We start from the raw sequence: 23,530 nt of genomic DNA, 5'->3' as shown, positions 1-23,530 counted from the left end.
CCTTGACCCTGAAGTTTGACTTACTTTAAAAATACAACCTTGACCATAATTGAAGGGTTAGTACTAGGGCTTTCATACTTTACATATTCAATTCTTGTGACAAGACCTCTCATTTGATACCAAAAACCTTGACCTTTTGACCTTGGAGTTAGACTCACTTTTACACAAAAATTGCAAATTTATACTTTGGTTATAATTTTTAAACGGTAGTTACTCGGAATTTCACTTTTCAAATGTCACTTCTTTTTGGCAAGATCTTTTATTTAAAACCAAGAATTTTGACCTTGACCTTGGAGATCTCTTTACTTATGAAAAAACTTTAACCTTGGTCATAATTTTGAACGGTAAGGGCTAGGGCTTTCATACTTCAAATATGTAATCCTTGTGAGAAGACCTTTCATTTGATATCATCAACTTTGAACTTGACCTTGGAGTTTGACCTTCTTTTTAGCTCACCTGATCCGAAGGCTCAAGTGAGCTATTCTGATCAAAATTTGTCTGTTGTCTGTTGTCGTTGTCGTCGTTGTCGTCGTTGTCGTAAACTTTTCACATTTTCATCTTCTCCTCAAGAACCACTGGGCCAATTTCAACCAAACTTGGCACAAAGTAGCCTTGGGTGAAGGGGATTCATGTTTGTTCAAATGAAGGGCAACGTTCTTTTCCAAGGGGGAATAATCATGATTTAGAGAAAAAATATTGGCATTTTTAAAAAATCTTCTCCTCAAGAACCACTGGGCCAGGAAAGATGAAACTCATGTGGAATCATCCTCAGGTAGTGTAGATTCAAGTTTGTTCAAGTCATGACCCCCGGGGGTAGGGCGGGGCCAAAATGGCTGATAAAAGTTTTACATAGGAATATATAAGTAAAATTTTTAAAAATCTTCTTCTCAAGAATAATTGAAACAAGAAAGATGAAACTCATGTGGAATCATCCTCAGGTAGTGTAGATTCAATTTTGTTCAAGTCATGACTCCCGGGGGTAGGGCGGGGCCAAAATGGCCGATCAAAATTTTATATAGGAATATATAGGAAAAATCTTCTTCTCAAGAACCACTGGGCCAAGAAAGATGAAACTCATGTGATATCATCCTCAGGTAGTGTAGATTCAAATTTGTTCAAGTCATGACCCCTGGGGGTAGGGCGGGGCCAAAATGGCCGATCAAAGTTTTACATAGGAATATATAGGAAAAATCCTTAAAAATCTTCTTCTCAAGAATAATTGAAACAAGAAAGATGAAACTCATGTGAAATTATCCTCAGGTAGTGTAGATTCAAGTTTCTTCAAGTCATGACCCCGGGATAAAGGTGTGGCCAAAATGGCCGACCAAAGTTTTACATAGAAATATATATTAGGGAAACCTTTTTAAATCTTCTTTTCAAGTACTTCAAAGTCAGGATTAGTAATATTTGTATGGAATCATCCTCAGGTAATGTAGATTCTAGTTCGTTCAAATTATGATCCCCTTGGGGGTTAAAATTCAACCCCCCCTCCCCCCAACTTAAATTAACTTTCAGTTCTGATCTGATATGTGTTTTTTCCTAGCTGATGTGCTCAAGTGAGAGCTGTGGCCCCTGGGCCTCTTGTTACAAATTTTCCCCTTGGCCATATCTATTGCACAGTAAAGGCCAGCGCTTTCATACTTACCATATGTAATCTTTGAGACAAGGCCTTTCATTAGAAACCAACAACGTTGACCCTTTGACCTTGATCCAGAGCTTGTCCTTCATTTAAAAATGTTTACCTTGGTCATAACCCTTGAACAGGTGGTGCTAGGGTTTTTTATTTCACATGTGTATTTCTTCTGAAAAGGCCTTACTTAAGATACCAACATAATTGATCAGCATTAGAGAAAGCTTAACCTTCACTATGTTGCCATACGGGGGCATCAGTGTTTCACAAACACATCTTGTTTTTCTTTGTTATGTTATAAATATTACTAAAGAATGTGTTTCTTAGCTTAGAATAAGAATTACAGTAAAAAGAAAATGTATTTCATCCTCAATCACACCAGTATTATAAACATTACAATATCTTTCATATTGGGAAAATGAAAGTATAATCATAGTTTAGACTGAGAATATTGGCTCGAATATACTGAAGCTCAATTGGTAAAGTGATATAGGGACCTCCAGTTTGATTCCCAGTCTGTCATACACATACTCCTTTCCTATAAAAATGATAAGACTGATGTTGAATTATCCTTTCAGAGTATGAAATAGACTGTAAGCAACCAAAGAAATGGCTTCTGGATCTGACCTTGGTGACCGTTCTAGGTTTGCCAAACTCGGAATGGCAATAGCAGAGGAGTTAACACAGGCCTGCAGAGATGTCTTAGAAATGGAAGTTTGTCCTAAACATGTGTTCAACAAAGTAAAATCATCTTCACTTTCCAAAAGGATACATTCTGGACAAGAACTTGTACTTAAAAATGCTGCAAATAATGGTTATAAAAATTTTGATATTTCCTTATTATATATACTGATAAGACACATTTGTGTAATGATTCCTCGTCCAACAAAAGGTAAATGGGGTTTAAACACAATGCCGTCAGTAAGAGAAACAACAATTGGAGATGACATTGAGAGGATAAGGATTATAAGAAACACCTATAGTGCACACCAGACTTCTGCTTCTACCTCAAAAAAGGAATTTAATGAAATCTGGTCAGTCATATCTGATGTATGCCAAAGACTGGAAATGTACACAAGGAAAGACTACATGTCTGGCCTGCGTAAGATTCAAAGACATGCCTTTATAGAAGAACACGAAGAGTCTGCTAAAGAAAAACTTAAAGGTGATTAAAAGAATAATGATTTTCTTTCCTATTTGAAATCAAAAAGACAAGTTATGCTAAAGATTAACTGTGATGAATGTTTATACCTTTAGGAAAGAAAATAACCTTTTAAAATTTTTACATCTTTTATTTAAAAAGAATTAAGTTTGATGAATTAAGAAGCATTTGCAGGGGAGATAATTAAGATATTACAAATGTAACCATCTAAAAAGAATGTTTAGCATTTCCTTCTTAAGAACTGTGAATTGTACTTGAAAGATGAAACTTGGGGAAAACTTTCTTCAGTCTTCAGATACAAGTGGGATCAGTAGATTAAAGTTGATATCATAGAACAAAATCTGATCAGGAGTTCATTGACAGGACCCCTTAATTGAAAGCCAAGTTCAGATCATTTTATCATTGATTTACTGATGAAGAACAGCAGATTAAAAATGACTATGGCCAGCGTTGTGGCCAATGGTCCTATAGTTATTAAAATGCAAGCATGCTAAGTACTGATTCAGTTTTATTTGAATCATCTTTAATTTGGGTAAAAATATAAAATCAAATCTTGAATAATACATGTACGTAAAGGAGACTTAGAAAAATTCTTGTTTACAATGAAAAGGCCATGTTTGTCACATTTGTATTAAGAATCTCTACTTTTTATTGATTAAAGTCTGGGAAAGCCATGACCCATATGGTGAAAAATATTTCATTGGATTATTCAACAGAAATAATCTTTGAAAGTCTTCTGAAGACCAGCTGAACAAAGATAAATTAAATGAGCATTGTGGCCCATTGGCCATTGGATATTATGGAACAAGATATCTTATACATAACAAAAGATAAAAGGTTTAAATGTTATAGATGTGAAGAATCTTTAAAAATTTTATTCTCAAGAAACAGTAAAACATGATTCATTGTGATTAATTGCAAACATTCACTGTTAATGAAAGATAAACTTTACTCAAAACTTGCCCACAGGGATAAGGATGAACACAATAAACAATATTTTAAAAGGGTTATAGAGACAATTATCATCTTTTGATAAAAATTTCTTCTTTAAGAAATTGTCAGATGAATTTGGGAGCATTCTCAGGTAGAGCAGATAAATTTGTACACATTTTTGCTCATGATGTTTTTGCGGTGAGAAAATAATGCAGTTAACTGACTAAAGTAAACAATGTCTTGATATTTTTTTATAAAAACATTTTTTTATGCTAGGTCTACATGATAATCTAACAGAAAATGTGGAGGAGAGTATACCACCACATTATATAGAAAAGCTAGAAAAGTCTTTGAGGGAAAATGCAATTATAACTGTTCAGCATTCAAGAGGTATTCTTGTTGGTTGTGCTGAAGCTGGAAAAACAACATTGCTGAATCGTTTAATGGGGGAGACTCAAGAGGTTGTAGAGGACATCGAATCTTCCAGGGGCTTAGAGGTTCATCACCATGTATTTAATATCAGAAATGGATGTCTAGAAGGTTGAATGATTTTACACAAAAATATTTTTGATATACTAGAAAGATCTTTTTTTTTTTAGAAAACGCAAACTCTCGAAGAAAGAAAAGCATATTTGATTTTTCTTTTGTTATTCCTTGTTAAAATAATCTTAATGATCATGAACTCTTAAGAGTTATGTTAAAATTTTATATACATTTTTTTCTTAGAGGTATTTACCATCTTCTAAAACAAATTTTCATTGAACAGTATCTGCAGATGAGAGACGACAAAAATCATTCCTTTGGGTCGGTATTTCCGACCTAAATACTGATACTGATGTAAAGACCGACCGTTCGAAATCCAAGAAAATCGATTCTAATATTCAAATAATTTACCAAAGAGAAGAAGGAGAGGGACAAACATCTGTAGAGATTGAACGAGAACTAGATGAAGAACAAGAAAAAACATCGGACTCTTCTGTTCAATCAGATACAGAGCCATTTACAATTCCGAGGGAGATACTGCTAAAGATTATGGATGACAAAGAAAAAATACCAACAATTAGTATGCTGGATTTAGCTGGACAATTTGCATACTATGCTTGCCATCAGATTTACATCACGAAAGGTGTGTTCTTCATACTTGTATTAAACGTTAATCAGAAGTTTGAAGATAAAGTCAGTACTGAGGAGAATAATCAAGAAGGATCAGTCTTCTCCACGTGGACTTATAAAGGTAAATGTATAATTACAGTCATTTCTTTTTCTTCAGAAAAAAGGTAGCAGATTTGTTAAAAGATAATTAGTTTGATGATTTTCCATTGAGTTCCTCAGAAGCCATAAATGAGCTTGTTCTATCTTCTGAGGTTGCTAAAAAATGAAAATGCCCCCCCCCCCTCCCCTTGCATCTACAATTTTAAAATGGTAATGAACATTTTCAATATGGGTTTCCTCTATTCGTAAACTTCATTCACATGTTGTGGCTGAGAATGTTTTGGAAAACTATAGAAAAAAATAAAGAAACCTTAGGTTTAAATGCATATTTAGATGTATAAAACCTAATTAACTCATCGATATTTTATTGCCATAATATTTTGACCCCCCTCCTTCTAAAATTAAAAGAGTTGGGGGACTCGATATATTATGGCCATAATATTTTAAACCCCCTGCCTCCAAAATTAAATGGACAGAGAGACTCAATATATTAAGGCCGTAATACATTGAACCCCCTCCCTCGTATGAAAAATGTGGGGGTTCAATATTTTATAAGGGGATTAATATATTGCAGCGAAAAAGTGAACCCGGCCTCAAAATATTTTGCGATATATTGAATCCAGGTTCGCTTTATCGCTGTATCAAAATATTATGCTACACCGGATTTCAGAAGAGCAGAGTGAATTCATAGGATGAATTGTAGCTTTAAAGGGAGGTGGTTGAGTCAATCTCTGTTAGTGTTAAGTCGTATGTGGCGGTGTTTGTCTGCATTTTGTGTGGTAAAGCAGTAAACTGTTGTTGTGGTTTTCATAAGCATCAATCATAAAATTCATGACTTATTGTTAGTCCATTATAATAATACACAGGTTCTAGGGTAGGGCAATTTATATCATATAAAGAAAGTTCATTAATTCTTTGAAAATCTTCTCTTCTCCAGGATATTATAGAAACTAAAGTACATATTTTTGAGGAGCAATGGTGTCTCTTTATAAGACAATCGTGAATTTCATGGCCCCTGGATTTAGGATTGGGCTATACATGTATTAGTCAGATTAAAAAAGTGCATAGTTATGAGAAGCATACACAATTTTTATACCCCCAGCAAACGAAGTTTGGGGGGGTATATAGGAATCACCTTGTCCGTCTATCTGTCTGTCCGTCTGTCAGTCTGTCCGTCTGTCCGTCCGTCCGTCTGTCTGTGCAATCGTGTCCGGTCCATATCTTTCTTACAGAGGGACATTAGAATCTACTACTCCACACTAAGATTGCTCATGACCTAAGGGTGTGTCATGACCTTGACCCAAGGTCATTTTGGGAAGTTCAAGGTCACTAGAAGAAAAATTTCATAATTCGTGTCCAGTCCATATCTTTCTTATGGATAAACTTGGTAGGTTATCATTTCACACAAAGATTGCCCATGACCCAAGGGTGTGTCATGACCTTGACCCAAGGTCATCTGGGAAAGTTCAAGGTCACTGGAAGAAAATTTTCATAAATGAGGTTTGATACATATCTTTCATGGATAAACTTGCTAGGTTCTCATTTCACACAAAGATTGCTCATGACCCAAGGGTGTGTTATGACCTTGATGCAAGGTCATTTGGGAAAGTTCAAGGTCACTGGAAGAAAATTTTCATAATTCCTGTCCGGTCCATATCTTTCTTATGGATAAACTTGGTAGGTTTTTTTTCAAACAAAGATTGACCATGGCCCAAGGGTGTGTCATGACCTTGACCCAAGGTCATTTGGGGAAGTTCAAGGACACTGGAAGAAAAAAAATCATAATTCGTGTCCGGTCCATATCTTTCTTATGGATAAATTTTGTAGGTTCTCATTTCACACAAAGATTGCCCATGAGCCAAGGGTGTGTCATGACCTTGACCCAAGGTCATTTGGAGAAGTTCAAAGTCACTGGTAGAAAAATTTCATAATTCGTGTCCGGTTCATATCTTTCTTATGGATAAATTTGGTAGGTTCTCATATCACACAAAGGTTGCCCATGACCCAAGGGTGTGTCATGACCTTGACCCAAGGTTATTTGGGGAAGTTCAAGGTCACTGGAATAAAAATTTCATAATTCGTGTTTGATACATATATTTATTATGGAAAAACTTACTTCTGAAAAACCCAGCGGGGGGTATTTTGTCCCGTTTGGACAGTTCTAGTTAAAACTTGTAGTCCCAGGGTCTGAGGTTCTGGAGATTCTTTGGAGGGTAACCCTATTGATAATATAGTAAAAGGTTGTTAATTCTTTGGAAATATTCAACTTAGTAATTAGTTATGAAGATAAGGATACATTTCCCAAATTGGGAAATTCATGACCCAAGGTCAAAGATTCTGGTGTAAGAGTAGGACTATATTGAGTCTGTGGTGAAATGCATTATTTCCTTGAAAATTTTCTCTGCTTCTGGGCATATCGGAAGCAAACAGAGTAAACAGAGAAGAGTGGGGCCACAATAATTACTCTAAGGGTCAAAATCTGGTGAGGAACAGCAAGGCCAAAATACTCTGGTGAGTGTTATTGCCTATGGACCTCTGATTTCTGGAATTTTTAGTTCACCTCATGAAGTTGTAATACCCTCGGCGTCGGCGTCCCAGGTTAAGGTTAAGTTTTTTGGAGCAGTTTTCTTTTTATACCCCCCGCAAACGGAGTTTAGGGTATATAGGAATCACCTTGTCCGTCTATCTGTCTGTCCGTCTGTCCGTCTGTCTGTGCAATCGTGTCCGGTCCATATCTTTCTTACAGAGGGACATTAGAATCTACTACTCTACACTAAGATTGCTCATGATCTAAGGGTGTGTCATGACCTTCAGCCAAGGTCATTTGGGGAAGTTCAAGGTCACTGGAAGAAAAATTTCATAATTCGTTTCTGGTCCATATCTTTCTTATGGATAAACTTGGTAGATTTAAGAAATGAATGTAATATTTTTTTTCTTTGATCGATGTATCAAAGAAAAATTTGGACGGAAAACTTCATCAATGCGCATAGCGCATTGATATAAAAGTTTTCTATTCAAATTTTTCTTTGATACATCGATCAAAGAAAAAAATATTACATTCATTTCTTATCATTTAATTATGATTTTAAATTGATAAAATGAAAGTTTCTTTAACTTTTCTATTAAATTTATGCATCAAAAACAGTGCGCACGAATACATCGCCATAACGTTAACGTTGCTGAAAATTCAAAATGGCTCTAACCATGCTAACGAAAAACGTTCTCAAATATTGTCGTGTGATTACCAACAGTCTCCGAAATAATTTACAGTTCTTTAACACAAAAAACCTACCTGTTGTGTTATCCCTCTGGGTATATTTTCTCCGGTAAGTTATCTAAGTTCGTAAATGTAAAGGGAAGCTACTCAAATATCCTAACAGTTCTAGGTCACAGAAACTTGGATTTCATTTGCGCATCTTTTCATCTGAATTTCAAACTGAATATACGAGTATATCACAACATGTCAATGTTGTAAAACGTGAAAGAGTCTGCCGTCGATAGTTCAATATTCATAGGCCTACAGTGTCCTCGATCATTCGTTTCCCATGATTTAACAGATTTACGGTTTTCTCCGCTTTGGTGGCATAATAAAACATTTTTTCAGAGTTCTGTTGTTTCATACCAGACATCTCAAAGTCAAACATTTAAGCAAAGTATGCCGATTCAACGATTTCTTCCCTTCTTTCCAGTAACTGTATTGTCGTCATGCAGACGATTTCATTTGTTTAGCAAAGGGGGATAATTCAAAATGAAAAAAACGAAAGTAGAAACTAGAAAGTAAGTCAGGAACGTAACGGACAGGTTCCGAAATTCAGGAAAATATTTATTAAAGCAAAAGTATTTAATTATTCCTTCAAAAAGTAATCTGGAAGCGGGAATATACATGTAACGACTGTCAAAGTAGTTCCGGCTGCTTAGTGCAAGCGAACTCTAGATTTTATTGATGCAGTTATCAAAAGAATTTTTTATCCAATCAGAATCAAGTATTTTATAGAAATTAAATGATTCTCATTTCACACAAAAATTGCCCATGACCCAAGGGTGTGTCATGACCTTGACCCAAAGTCATTTGGGGAAGTTCAAGGTCACTGGAAGAAAAATTTCATAATTCATGTTTGATACATATCTTTTATGTATAAACTTGGTAGGTTATCATTTCACACAAAGATTGCCCATGACCCAAGGGTGTGTCATGACCTTGACCAAGGTCATTTTGGGAAGTTCAAGGTCACTGGTAGAAAAAAATTCATGATTCGTGTCCAGTCCATATTTTTCTTATGGATAAACTTGGTAAGTTCCCATTTCACACAAAGATTCCTCATGACCTAAGGGTATGTCTTGACCTTGACCCAAGGTAATCTGTGCAAGTTCAAGGTCATTGAAAGGAAAATTGTATAGTTCATATTTGGTACATATCTTGATTATGGAAAAACTTGAATCTACTACTTCACACAAACATTGCTTATGATCTGAGGTTGGGTCATAACTTTGAACCAAGGTCATTTATGCAATTCATGTCTGGTCTGTATATTTAGTCTATTCTTTTTAGGCTGGCGCCTTTGTTTCATTTATAAAAAATATAATGCAATTACATTTGCACTAAAAATGGTTTAGCATTTCTCTCTTCTCTTAGATCCATAAAATATTCATGATTTAGCACCTCTAAAAATCCAGCGGAGGTATTTTGTCCCATTTCGACAGTTCTAGACTAGTTTAAATCACTGAAGTTACGATTTGAAAGGTTAATTATGCAAGAAATTTTATTGTTTGATACCAAAATTACTTTTTTAGGTCACCTGAGTAAACTCAGGTGACCTATTGCTATCCGTTTTCGTCCGTCGTCGTGCGTCGTGCGTTGTGCGTTGTGCGTTAACATTTGAACATTTTCAGCTTCTTCTCTGCAACCACTGAACCAATTTCAACCAAATTTGGCACAAAGCATCTATGGGTGAAGGGGAACAAAAATTGTGAATTTCATGATCCTTGCCCCCCTGGGGCGTGGGGGGTGGGGCCAAAACCACTAAAATTAATGCAATCTTTAAAAATCTTCTTCTTTACTCCTGGACATCAAGCAGTCAAACTGTTTGCATGATTGTAATCAGCAATGAGTCCTCTACCAAAATTGTGAAATTCATGGCCCTGGGGTCAGGGGTTCTAGTGCTAGGGCGGGGCTAAATAAGTAGGTAGTGAAAATGCATTATTTCTTTGAAAATCTTCTTCTCTGCTCCTGGGTATTAAATAAACCAATTTAGTACATATTTATGATAAGCAAGAGTGCCTTTACCAAAATTGTGAATTTTATGGCCCCAGGGTCAGGGGTTCTGGTGTTAGGGTGGGGCTCTATTGATTATATATAGTGAAAATACATGATTTATTTGAAAATCTTCTTCTCTGCTCCTGGGTATTAAATAAACTAACTAAGTACATAGTTATGATGAGCAAGAGTGCCTCTACCAAAATTGTGAATTTTATGGCCCCAGGGTCAGGGGTTCTTGTTTTAGGGGGGGGGGGGCTCTAATGATTGTATAGTGAAATGCATGAATTCTTTGAACATCTCATCCTTTGCTCCTGGTTAATATACAATACTAATGATCTAACTACATATATTTAAGGCCATGATTTATTTTATTTGCAGTTTTACAAACCCTGCGCTCAAGGTTTTGAATTTTTAGAAAAAAAATAAAACAATTTTTTTCTTTCCGTCAAATTTGAGTCGGGATCGAGATTTCAAATTTACGAACTCGCACTTCCGGTTTTATAGAAATAAAGCCAGATGGTCTGAGAAGATAGCTTGGTTTAGTGTAAAATTCTTTGATACGAATGCCATTCAAAACGTTTCACCAATTCAAAGGACAAATAAAATGCTGACGACTTTGTTGCACAATGACATGCTGGTGAGTTAATTATGTATTCGTTTCAGAAGTATCTGTGTCAATTATTTTCCTCCCCCAGGTTTTAAACTGCCCGTGGTAGCAATTGCATATTGCCAGCGACATTGTTTAGGACTCTGTTATAGCTTACAGTCTAAGCATCATTCTTCAGAAAAGGGTTGCTTATGCATCAGATGTAATGAATGAAACTATGGTAGAAGTTAAGTCCATTTGAGGAAGAAATAACCCGAAGAAATAAAAAAAAAAATCAACTATTAAAAAGCAAGAATATACAAATATATACAGGCATGTAGTATCATTTGTATCAGCCAGAAAAATTATTTTACACTTAATTGAAAAAATGTTCACCCTACTCCCCAATAAAATTCTCCCTGTCTGTTTTATGATAGTAATTATAATTTTGGGCATCAAGTAAATTTTAGAACAATGCCTACACATTTACCTAACACATATTTAAAAAAAAAAATTATTTTAATGTTCATAACTAAACCTGAACATAAAAAAATGCTGGCCTTATAATGAAGAAAGGGGCCTCTTTCAAAATAGATAATTTCAGGGCCGCTGGGTCAGGGGTACCAGGGGGTTACTATGACTAAAAATAAATTAATGCTTTGAAATCTGTCCTTTGATAAGCAATGGTGCTTCCTTCAAAATTTGTGAATTTTATGGCTTTTGGATTAAAACATGAACCAAATGCAATTGCTGGAAAGTTGTTACATGATACTCAGGTGACCTATAAGGCCCATGGGCCTCTTGTAATGTTTAATGATCATGTATACTTGTTAGAAAATAAAAAATGAGACAAAATAATTACTTTATAAATTGTTCAAAGATTTAGAGAGGTCAATATGGGGGTGGAAAAAGCATTAAAACACTAAAATATATTTTAATAGTCTGCATGGGAATAGTGATAGTAATAGATTAGTGCTTGTTGAATACTATTTATTTCATTGATCTTGATCATCTTATTTCTCTAGTTTTTGAACATCAAAGCTTCATCTATCAGTTTATTTAATATTATATTCTGTGGATCCTCTAAATTGTAGTATCATACTTCGGTGACCATTAAGTTCAACTTTAGTATTCTTATATACCACAGATTTTTCACCTTTCAGTAAAAATGAGGATATATCTTAGTTCGTGGCAATTCAAGATGTTAATTTTATGTTAATTAACCCCGCATAAAATTCATAGATTTGTTAATTTGCGGATAAAGGAAATTTCTAAATACAGTTTCATAATACACATATATTATTCTGAGATGTTCTTGCAACATGAAATTTATGACTTTATTCTGAAAATTTAAAAGTACAAAATCTTCATTTTTATGCTTTTTTTTTTAAAACTTAATAAGTGACGATATTATGCATTCATGATAAACAGCTTTTTAGAAGGATATGGAGAAAAGTTTGGTCAGAACTTCCAACATCATTCTTATTAATTCAATTTTGATAACATATTTGGATTTTACAATATTTTATTTAAAAACTTCAAATTCTCAGAGTACCATAAGAAATAAGATGTCTAGGGGTCTATTTATTATGGTGGAAGGATATTAAGTATAAAATTAATCAAATCTACATTTTCAGGTCACCTGAGTCACTCAGGTGACCTATTGCTATCCGTTTTCGTCTGTCGTCGTCCGTCGTGTGTTAATATTTGAACATTTTTAGCTTCTTCTCTGAAACCACTGAGACAATTTCAACCAAATTTAAATTTGGTATACAGCATCAATGGGTGAAGGGGAACTTCAATTGTGAATCATATGGCCCCACCCCCCCTGGGGCCTGAGGGGTGTGGCCAAAACCACTAAAATTATTGCTCTCTTTAAAAGTCTTCTTCTTTAGTCCTGGACATCTAGTAGGCAAACTGCTGGCATGAATGAAATGAACGTTGAGTGCTCTACCAAATTCTCAAATGCCCCCAGGGACAGGGGTTCTGGTGTTAGGGTGGGGCTCTATTGATTATATATAGTGAAAATGCAATTATTATTTGAAAATCTTCTTCTCTGCTTCTGGGTATTAAATAAAGTAACTAAGCACATAGTTATGATAAGCAAGAGTGTCTCTTCCAAAATTGTGAATTTTATGGCCCCAGGATCAGGGGTTTTGGTGTTATGGTGGGGCTCTATTGATGATATAGTGAAAATGCATTAATTCTTTGAAAATCTTTTCCGGTGCTCCTGGGTTTTATGCCAATGATCCAAGTAAATATATTAATATTATGATGAAAGGTGCATCTAGCAAAATGGTTCTTTTGTATGCCCCCTTGGCATTTTGAAATGTGTGGCCCCAGGGTCAGTGGTTCTTTTGTGGTGACATGCAAAACTGGTTATAAAATGGAAGTACATATTCTCTTTGTTACTTTGATCTACCTCTGGGTATTAAGTAAATAGAGTAAGCATGCTAAGTGTATAATTATGAAAAAGCAATGGTGCCTCTTTCAGAATTGTGACTTTCATGGCCTCTAGTTTAAAACACGAACTGAAGTTGATTGTATGAATACTCAGGTGACCTATAGAGCCCATGGGCCTCTTGTTGTTTAATTTTGTTTAAGCCCTTTTTATTAGAGTATTATTTTATTTTATGCTAGAAATGTTAAATATTGGTTTTAATTGATATTTTGGAATAAATGTTATACCATCAATCAAAACATTCAGATAAATTGAAGAAATGAAGATAAAATTTGCATTAAAATCAGAAATTCAGATCAATATCTTAATGTGTAAAACATGGGCTCCAACTTTTCCTTGTCATTTTTTAGCATTATGATATTTTCTACAGATTAGCACATAAGCCATAAAAAGCTTGATACAAGAAAATATTGTCTGTTGATAGATTTTAAATACCTCAAATATTGTTATGTGAATTAATTTGCAAGATTTTTTGCCTCGCTCGAGCCGAGGGCTCAAGTGAGATTTTATGATAAAAATAGTCGTCGTTGTTGTCATTATAAATTTTTCACAGATCCATCTTCTTCTCAGTAACCACTTGGCCAAATTAAACTGAATTTACCACATTTATTCTTTGGTAAAGGGGATTAATGTTTGTTCTAATGAAGGGACATGCCTTTTCTTCTAAGGGGACATAATTGCCAATTTGAAAAAAAAGACATCTTTTAAATATCTTCCTTTTAAGAACTACTGTGCTAGAAAATATGAAACTTGCGTGGAAACATCCTCAGATAGATTAATTTTTAGCTCACCTGAGCCGAACTGATCACATATTGGCCCCGCCCTACCCCCGGGGGGTCATTTAACAAACTTGAATCTAAACTACCTGAGGATGTTCCCCCTTAAGTTTCATCTTTCCTGGCACAGTGGTTCTGGAGAAGAAGATATTTCAAACATGCCACCAAATTTTTTTTAATTCCCAATTATCTCCCCATGAATGAGGGTGTGGTCTTTCATTTGAACAAACCTGAATCCCCTCTACCAAAGGATGCTTTGTGGCAAGTTTGTTTGAAATTGGCCCAGTGATTCTTAAGAATAAGTCGAAAATGGGAAAAGTTCACAGACAGACAGACAGATGAACAAACAGACAGCTAGCCATTGTGACCCTGCCCTACCCCCGGGGGTCATGATTTGAACAAACTTGAATCTACACAACCTGAGGATGCTTCCATATGAATAAGATCAATTATAGCTTTGCAATTCTTGAGAAAATTTTTTAAAAGTGTTCCTATTTATTTCTATGTAAAATTTTGGTCGGCTATTTTTAGGCCCCTCCCTAACCCCGGGGGTCATAATTTGAATAAACTTGAATCTACAATATGATGAATTACCGCTTTGTCATTCATGAGATTTTTAAAGAATTTTCCTATATATTTCTATGTAAAACTTTGGTCGGCCATATTAGCCCCCACCTACCCCCAGGGGGTCATTTAACAAACTTGAATCTAAACTACCCGAGGATGTTTTCCCATAAGTTTCATCTTTCCTGGCACAGCGGTTCTGGAGAAGAAGATATTCTAAATATGCCACCAAATTTTTATTAATTCCCAATTATCTCCCCATAAATGAGGATGTGGTCTTTCATTTGAACAAACCTGAATCCCCTCTACCAAAGGATGCTTTGTGGCAAGTTTGTTTGAAATTGGCCCAGTGGTTCTTAAAAATAAGTCGAAAATGGGAAAAGTTCACAGACAGACAGACGGACAAACAGACAGCTAGCAAACATAGAAATAATTATTTATTAAGAAAATTCTTTAGAAATCATCTTCTCAAGAAAGCAAATCTATGATTGGTCATGGGACTACTTTTTGATTTAAACTTTTCAATAATAGCCAATGTACTTTTTCCCTACCCTCAGTGCTCAGGTGGGCCTCTTGTTTTTTCAAGTCATGACACATGGGGTTAAGGTAGGGCCTTAGTGGGCGATAAACATTTTTATATAGGAATATATCGGGAAAATCTTTTCTCAATAACAACATGATTGGCCATATTTACATAGAAATATTCTGAGGTAGATTCCATTTGTACAAATTATGAACCCGGGGGGTAGGATGAGGCCACAATATTCATGCGATCAAATTTTAGAAGACGGATGTGGAGATAAGCAATATTCAATCTCAAAGTCCATAAAACAATGCAAAATAGGAGCAGAGCAAACGCTGACTACCGAAACATCAGAGGTGGGATCAGGTACCATGGAGGAGTGAGCATCCTTTGCTGACTGGTCACACCCGCCGTGTGCTCATTGTCATGATCAGGAAATAAAGGAAAAATCTGTTGTCAATTCAGTGTACGTATAAATAATGGACTAACAAAGGAATGTATAGGTAGAATCTTTTAAATTGTTCTTTTCAAGAACACTTCAACAGCAAAGCCTTGATTGGTTATATTAGCAAGGAAGCATTCTCAGGTATTGTAGATTCAAATTTGTTCAAATCATGACCCCCAGGGTTAGAGTGGGGCCACGATGTGTGATCAAAGTTTTACTTTGGAATACATAGAAAAAAATCCTTAAAAATCTTCATCTGGAGAACAGCAAAGTTGTGATTAGTTTTATTATATTCTCAATACCGAACTGTCTTATTTTTTGCTTTTCCCTAGCCAAAGCGCTATGGGGATCTATATAATCCATTGGGCTCTTGTTCAATATTTATTATTTAAAACCATTAAAAATAGATTGTATTAATTTGTGTAATTACATCAGGAAAATTACATTTAGCATTTAAGTAAAAGTGACTTAAGTAGTTGAACTAAAAGTTACAATTGAAGTGGAAAAAATGAAATAAATTGTACCGTATCTCAGTAAGATGCACAATGATTCTTTTTTTTCAGTTTTAAGTCACGCTATCTATATATTAATCTAAAATATACTTTTCAAAAAATCCTTGATATAATTCATATCAGAAGTGACATACTTCTAAACAAAATGAATAATTGTATAAGACATTCTAAATGTTTGTCTTTTTTTTAAAAGAATATGTGAAGTTTTGGATAAATTCTATCAAGACTTTTGGTAGAACAAAGGCCCCAGTGTTGATCGTAGCTACACATACAGAAGAAAAATCTGAAGGCGTAAGTACAAACACTTTATTGCATAGGGTCAACAAAATACACGCTTGAAATCATATTCAAAGTTTTATTTCTACATGTACTTAAAAATACCTGAAAATTATCATGATTATAGAGTAAGATGCATTATTTTATTCTAGGTATATTTCTTATATGAGCTTTTTATTTTGGATTCTCTTTATTATTTAAAATTCTCTGAGTTCATGACTGTATAAAAATAGAGGTATAAAGTAGTCATTGCAGACTCTAACATTAAGTAATAAGGCAATTGTGATTTTACTGTATGCTCTCTTCAGGAGAACACGCAAGTTGTCTTTCTTTATAGTAAAGGAGATTGAAGAAATCAAATACTTTGAAAATTCATGTTTAGGCAACGAAATTAATTTGGGTGTTGGACTTAATGCAGCGTAAAATTAAGGATTGGTTGGGGCCACTATCGGGTTTAAACTTTTCAATAATAAACTGATTTCTGCTCAGGTGAGCGATGTGGCCTATGGGCCTCTTGCATTTTTGTTTATCAAGTGATACTTTCAATCTGTTAAGCAATGAAAAATTTATAAACTACAAAAGTCTCAACTTTATACCCCACATAGTTTTGGGGCTATCGTAAAAATAATGTTTTGAACATGTTGACCTTTGACGAAACCTTAAAGTAGACATACCCGGTACATACATGATATCGAATAAGCATTTCTTTAATACTTAAACTTCTATTAAAGTCATACACGCTATATGAAAGCCATATTTTGTGTGAAACAAAATGATTAATGATTTGAAACACAATTAACACATGCAGTGTAATGAAAAAATAATACTTTACATAAGATTTTACTATACTCGTCGTTGTAATAACAAAACAATGAAACAATATCTGGCAATTAGGAATTTAGGCTATTTATGTATATTGATGAAGGAAGTTCGTAAACAGTAGGCCCACATATAGACATGTGTGTCCACAGAAAATCACAGACAACGAGGTATGTTGCATTTTGACAACAATTAAAAGATTAATATGCGTCATAACAAACAGAGTAGAGGGTTGATACTTATTAAATTAAAAGATAAGAATCATTGAGAGTACCATCCACGTCAAAAGTGAGTAGTATCTCAAACGGCTTACCTTTTTTTCTTCAAGCAATTTGTTTATCTATCTAAAAGTAGCGATAACGTCAAGTGATGGATTTATTGAAAAATAGCTATTTTTCTCCTAGGAGGGTTATTTAAGCATTGAATTCAATACTTATATTTACATTCTTTAATTTTTCCTCTTCATAATTGTTTATTTCTGTAATCCAGTAATCTTTAATATGAATTTAGCGCCCTTCAAAACTGGTGTGCTTTATAGACGTAAGATCCGTTTGTGACGTCGTAAAGTTAAACAACGCAAACGAAACATTGCGAGGAAAAAAATGACAAATTAATATTAATTGCTCATTTGTTGTATTTTTACGTTAATTAACGAGGATTATTTTTTTATTTAAATTGTGTAGAAAAATTTACTTTTTGGTGTTCATAAAGTATTGAAAATGCATATACATATAGTTCCTACTGTGTATTCTAACGCGTGGTGACAAGGTTTCGTGTGTGTTATAGAGATTTGAACGTCATTGATTTTTAATGGATTTCATTAAGAAAATTACACTGAATGTAAATATAAATAGTTATAATTTGATAACTTTGTAATACGTTTAATTTTAATCGTGTAATTTACAGTATTTTCGTAACTCTAGTTACGAGTTATAGCGTGTATACTTTTAAACATTAGTTTCCTTTTCATTTATCCTCATAAATATCTTACTTACAGGAAATTGATGAGTTTTTTGCTAAGTTCTGGGAAGCAGTACCAGAGGAGGACAGGGATTGGTTGATAGAGTCTGTAGTCGACTCTGAGTATGATATCGGCCTTCTCAATCTTGACGAAATAGGGAAAGAAACGCTGGAGTCTATTAAAAGTTCAATCATTAAGGCAGCCACAGAAAAAATCAATAATAAAATAGATGTTCCATCGACCTGGGCACTGCTGGAACAAGTGGTAAGAGAGAAAAGGAGGAAAGTTATGTCATATGAAGAAATATGGGAAGTTAACACCAAACGCTTTCCATCTGAATTTCAACTTGAAAACAAAGCCATGCTATCTGGTTTTTTAAAGTTTTTCCACAGACACGGTTTGCTTTTATGGTTTGAAGAAGGGAATATCAATGACAATCATTTACACGAAAAAGTTGTTCTTGACATTCAGTGGTTTGCTAGCGCAGTCAACAAGCTCATTGCTGACAAAAATCATATTCATAAGGACTGTAAGAGAAGATATTATAAAGAGTGGGACTCTTTCAACAAAACCGGCAAAATAGAGGAAAAATTAGTGATGAATCTTTGGAAAGACGAATCGTCATATTTGAATCACATAACTGAAATTATGACATACATGGAGAAACTTTTAATGCTTGTTGCTTTTCATTCCAAAAATGATGCAGCAGAAACAGACAAGTCATGGTATGTACCAAGCATGAACAAACGAGTGTTTAAAGAAGACTTTTCTGAAGAAACCTGCCAATACTCATCAATATTGTGCTTTCGATTCAGTTCTTTTGCTATGTTTGTTTACTACAGAGTTGTTGCTTATTGCATGAGTGTCCTTAAATGGACTGTTTCCAGGGATGAAGAGGGTTTATGCCTTTATCAAACCGCAGCCGTTTTTGATTTTAAAAATCACACTGTTATCATTGGAGTTTCAGAAAATGACATTCAGGTTCAAGTGAAGCTTATTAAGCCGTCTGTTATACAGACAGATATATCTGCTGAGGTCGGGGAGTCAGTGGAAGTTGCGTGCAAAAATCTTGCTAAAACATTTCACGAAGACATACATTTTGTCAAAGGATACAAATGCAGACGCAATTTTTGCGATGCTGGCGACCGGTCATTCACTCCTGCCATTGAGCTAGCGAATGATAAGGGAGAAATCCAATGCCAATATTGTTCCGTTTCTGGAAAACATACAATAAATGTTGAAGAAACCTTGCGGTTCTGGAAAAAGGTAAACTAATATTACCCTTTTTTACCTCTAATGTTATCCCTTAATATGATCAAGTGACCTAAAAGGTCATCCCTTAGCAGTTTTGTTCTCTGTGTAATGAATTATTGGTGCACATAATCATAACCAAACCTAATTCAGACGATCACCAAGAAACTGAATAGTTTTTCTTTTTTTACATAAAGGCTACTAATGCAAAATTCGTGTGTGTCGAAAGTGCATTATTTATTTGAAAATCTTCTTTGCTACTAGGTTTTGTTTGTTGTTTAACAACCTTCTCGAGAATTTTTCAATCATATGGAGAATCCACCATTTGTCTTTGGGGACCTGCAAATTTTGTCCTATACTCAGCACTCGGGACAATCGAGCAGTCATCAGAGCAGATGTTCTAACCACTGCGCCACGAGGGTGATGCTGCTCCTAGGTATTAAGGTCAGACGACCCGTTCCTCAAATAAATGTTTTATATACCTTGGTAATATATCAAAAATAATTTATACATGTAGTTGTCACTCTCTTGTGATTTCTACATCGTACACAGAATGTTTTTAAATATATACGTACAGCAAAAATTGTAATGCAGTCCAATCAGTAGATTTACCCTAAGGGTTGTATAAGAAATATGACCTTGTGGTATCGTGTTCAAATTCCTGGTAAGGTACCCTATTTTTTTAAAAGAAAAATCATATGTTTTTAAAAACGTGTCGTTTGACCTTAAACAGATAAACCAAATATTTAATACATGAGCACGGACACTTCTTTCAAAATTTTAAACATTTTCAAAGTTTCAAACAGTACATGTAAAAGAATTTTACTTTCAGTAGGCACAACTTACTGTTTTAAAAGATAGACAATATTTAATTATCTTTTGGAGTGAATTCTTTATGCAGCATTGTCCTTTTTCGGACAGTACTACAGTATTTTGAAAAATACCCATCTTTAAAAAAGTACTGAAAATCTCACCTAAATAGTATTAATGGAAGCTCGATTAATTTGTAAACACCTACAATGTATGGTGGAAAGATACAGTTAAATTATCATACCATTTATTGATAAGTCCCCTTTAAAAATCGACTTTGATAAAAAGTAACGTAGGCCCCCGATTTACAGGCCTTTGAAATGTTTCCGAAAATATACCATGAAAATAAGTTGTATGAATCGTTTAACATTCTCTGAAAATTTTATTGAAAATCATCTGCATCGTTTTTGTTTAATTAGATCCCAAACATTACATTTTTGAAGTTTCATTTTCGACGTTATTTTATTGAATTATATAGGGAAAAGGTCATTTTGGTTCGTTTTTGGGCAAGAATTTTTCTTTAAAATATCAATAAATTTTAAATGATAGAGACGAAATTGTTTTCCATTTGTTAATTTAAGAGAAATTTGGTTTGACATAAATTTATTTGACAAAATTAAATTAGTCTTCGGGTTAGTTTTAAATGTAAATAATTGTTTTTATAATTTATGTTATACAAAATGTAACATTATATAGAACGACGTCATAAAATATCTGGACATCACGTTTAACTTCGTGATGATCTATCCATTATTCGGTGCAGGAAAACAAGATTCTTTTTTTTTGCTGGTCAGACTTGGTTTTTTTTTTTTTATATATGAATCGGAATTTATTTTAAAAAAATCTTTTACAATAGCTCACAAAACGCCTATTTTGGTCTTAATTTTGATATGAAGTTATTTAAATATATGTCGAAGACATATCTTCATATATACTTCTTCTCGTTTGTCGATTAGATATACCGGTATCCCAGTAAACTTGATATAAAAAGATACCACATAGTTTTACACATCAATGGTTATTTATTAATTGTAATTTACAAGGAAGAGACGGTAATCTTATAATCAAGTTTTAAAATAAAATTTATGATGACATTAACTATTCTATCGTCAACTTTATTTACTTGTGTAGCAATAATTTCTAATCTCCTGCAGACGGAGATTCGTGACCAAGATGATTCAATATTTAAGAGCATGCTCTCTGTTATTGAAATCAGGCAAGCTGTTAACTAACAAGTCGATAAAACAAAGATATACATGTAAATGGTCTCGTTTGAAGTATCATTTCACAAGTTCTAGGGTCGATAAAATGACCATTACAGCAAATACAATTTATCATAATGTTAAATGTATTAATAATATAGTGAATCTGTAGTTGAAATTCATTATTTCATTAAAACTCTTCTCTGCACCTGGGCATATCAGAGGCAAAAAGAGTTAAGTATTAAAAAGAAGGGTATTTTAACTAGGTTTTTGAACATCTGGATCATTTGGTCCAAGTGTTTATTCCTGGCCAAGGCTCAATTAATTTGTATTCTAATGAGAAGAGTTACCTTTCTTTGCAATTTACTTTTGTATTTGAAAGGTTAATAAAATATGAAAATTATTCCTAAAATATTATTGTTAAATACAAAAATTACTTTCATAGTGTTACTGATCAGGTAGACTTGTAAGTCATAGATAAATAAAAATGATACAAAAATAACTTGTCTTATGGGATCCTTATCAAAGACCAATAGAGGCCAATGTAAAATATTTCCGCATAATTTGTTGATATACTGTATGATGATAGTGATTAATGTAAACAGATTAAAACCTAATCTATTGACTGTTAATGAAGATAAATTAATTATTTTCTTGATCTTCATCACCCTCTTTTTATTGTTTTAGGGCAACAAATCTTCACCTTCATTCCGTTTTATTTTTTAAATTGTTGTATTATACTCTGGTGAAGGTTAATCTTGTTCAGTACAGTTGGGCCTCTTGTTCAGTTTACCCGATCATGATGCGGTTGTTTAATCCTTCATGGCACCTTATCCTCCCTGTGACATTTTAGAGGTCCGTGTTTGCAACAATTTGTATTTGAATATAATGTTATCTCAATATTTAAGAATTCCCACCCTTTTAAACAAAATCAAGCGTTAAATATGCTGGAGAATAAAATGTTAAAATAGAACTTCGACTTAGATTTGAATCCATGTGTCAATGAGTTCCCTGTACAAGTGTCAATTTAGTGATGAATGTATCAATGCTCACAATATCGTCTTCTTCCTGTAGATTGACAAAGGGTTGCCCACTCAAGATGATAAGGCACATGGAAGTACGAATGACGATGATAAAACTCTTCGACGAGGTTGTAAGAGGAAAAAGGGTAAAAAAGTTTATGCCTGCACAAAATTTTTATCTTTTATGATATGTTTCAAAATATATTGAATGTTTTAAAAAATGTATTAGACGGGACGTCATCCTAAATATTAACATGATGATTGAAATGGTTTTTTAAAATAATGATTTACTATAAGTATTATGTTTATGATTAAACATGCAGAAATGAAGGACTTTCTCTTTGTCCACTCTGCCTTTTTAGCTGACCTGAGCCAAAGGCTCAAGTGACTTTTCTGATCAAAATTTGTCCGTCGTCTGTCGTCGTTGTTGTAAACTTTTCACACTTTAATCTTCTCAAGAACCACTGGGCCAATTTCAACCAAACTTGCGACAAAGTCCTTTGGTAAAGGGGATTCAAGTTTATTCAAACGAAGGACCACGACCTATTCCAAGAGGAGATAATTAGGAAATAGAGAAAAATTAATGGCATTTTAAAAAATCTTCTTCTTAAGATCCACTGGGCCAGGAAAAATGAAACTCATGTGGAATCATCCTCAGGTAGTGTAGATTCCAGTTTGTTCAAATCATGACCCCCGGTGGTAAGTCAGGACCAAAATGGCCGATCGAAGTTTTACATAAGAATATATTGGAAAAATCTTTAAAAATCTTCTTTTCAAGAACCACTGGGCCAGGAAAAATGAAACTCATGTGGAGTCATCCTCAGGTAGTGTAGATTCATATTTGTTCAAATCATGAATCCCGGGGGTAGGGTTGGACCAGAATGGCCGATCGAAGTTTTACATAGGAGTATTTAGGAAAAATCTTTAAAAATCTTCTTCTCAAGACCCACTGGGCCAAGAAAGATGAAACTCATGTGGAATCATCCTCAGGTAGTGTAGATTCAAGTTTGTTCAAATCATAATCCCTGGGAGTTGGATGGGGCGAAAAGGGCTGATCGAAGTTTTACATAGGAGTATATAGGAAAAATCTTCTTCTCATGAACCACTGGACCAGGAAAAATGAAACTC

At 34.2% G+C, this 23,530-nt stretch overlaps 1 protein-coding gene across 1 annotated transcript; it reads left to right on the top strand.

Moving 5' to 3' along the window:
* Positions 1 to 2,212: 2,212 nt before the first annotated feature.
* LOC134256468 (uncharacterized) lies at positions 2,213 to 22,790 on the top strand. The gene is made up of 7 exons (XM_062739111.1): positions 2,213 to 2,795; positions 4,002 to 4,265; positions 4,492 to 4,959; positions 16,255 to 16,352; positions 18,154 to 19,383; positions 22,455 to 22,548; positions 22,726 to 22,790. Exons 1-7 carry the CDS (start codon positions 2,240 to 2,242, stop codon positions 22,788 to 22,790), a joined length of 2,775 nt encoding a protein of 924 aa, XP_062595095.1. The 5' UTR covers positions 2,213 to 2,239.
* Positions 22,791 to 23,530: the final 740 nt, after the last annotated feature.

This window comes from Saccostrea cucullata, unplaced genomic scaffold, assembly GCF_032062105.1.
Source record: "Saccostrea cucullata isolate Sc308-1 unplaced genomic scaffold, CSIRO_AGI_Scuc_v1 ctg2528, whole genome shotgun sequence".
NCBI classification, from domain to species: domain Eukaryota; kingdom Metazoa; phylum Mollusca; class Bivalvia; order Ostreida; family Ostreidae; genus Saccostrea; species Saccostrea cuccullata.
Note: the sequence above shows the minus strand (reverse complement) of the source record. Positions and strands in the feature narration are given on the sequence as shown.

What these genes read in the sequence shown, in the direction of transcription:
- LOC134256468 (XM_062739111.1), top strand. Translation starts at nt 2,240, where the DNA reads ATGGCTTCTGGATCTGACCTTGGTGACCGTTCTAGGTTTGCCAAACTC. An exon ending in TGCTAAAGAAAAACTTAAAG is followed by an intron (nt 2,796 to 4,001) that starts GTGATTAAAAGA and finishes TTTTTATGCTAG; the next exon opens with GTCTACATGATAATCTAACA. An exon ending in CTCCACGTGGACTTATAAAG is followed by an intron (nt 4,960 to 16,254) that starts GTAAATGTATAA and finishes TTTTTTTAAAAG; the next exon opens with AATATGTGAAGTTTTGGATA.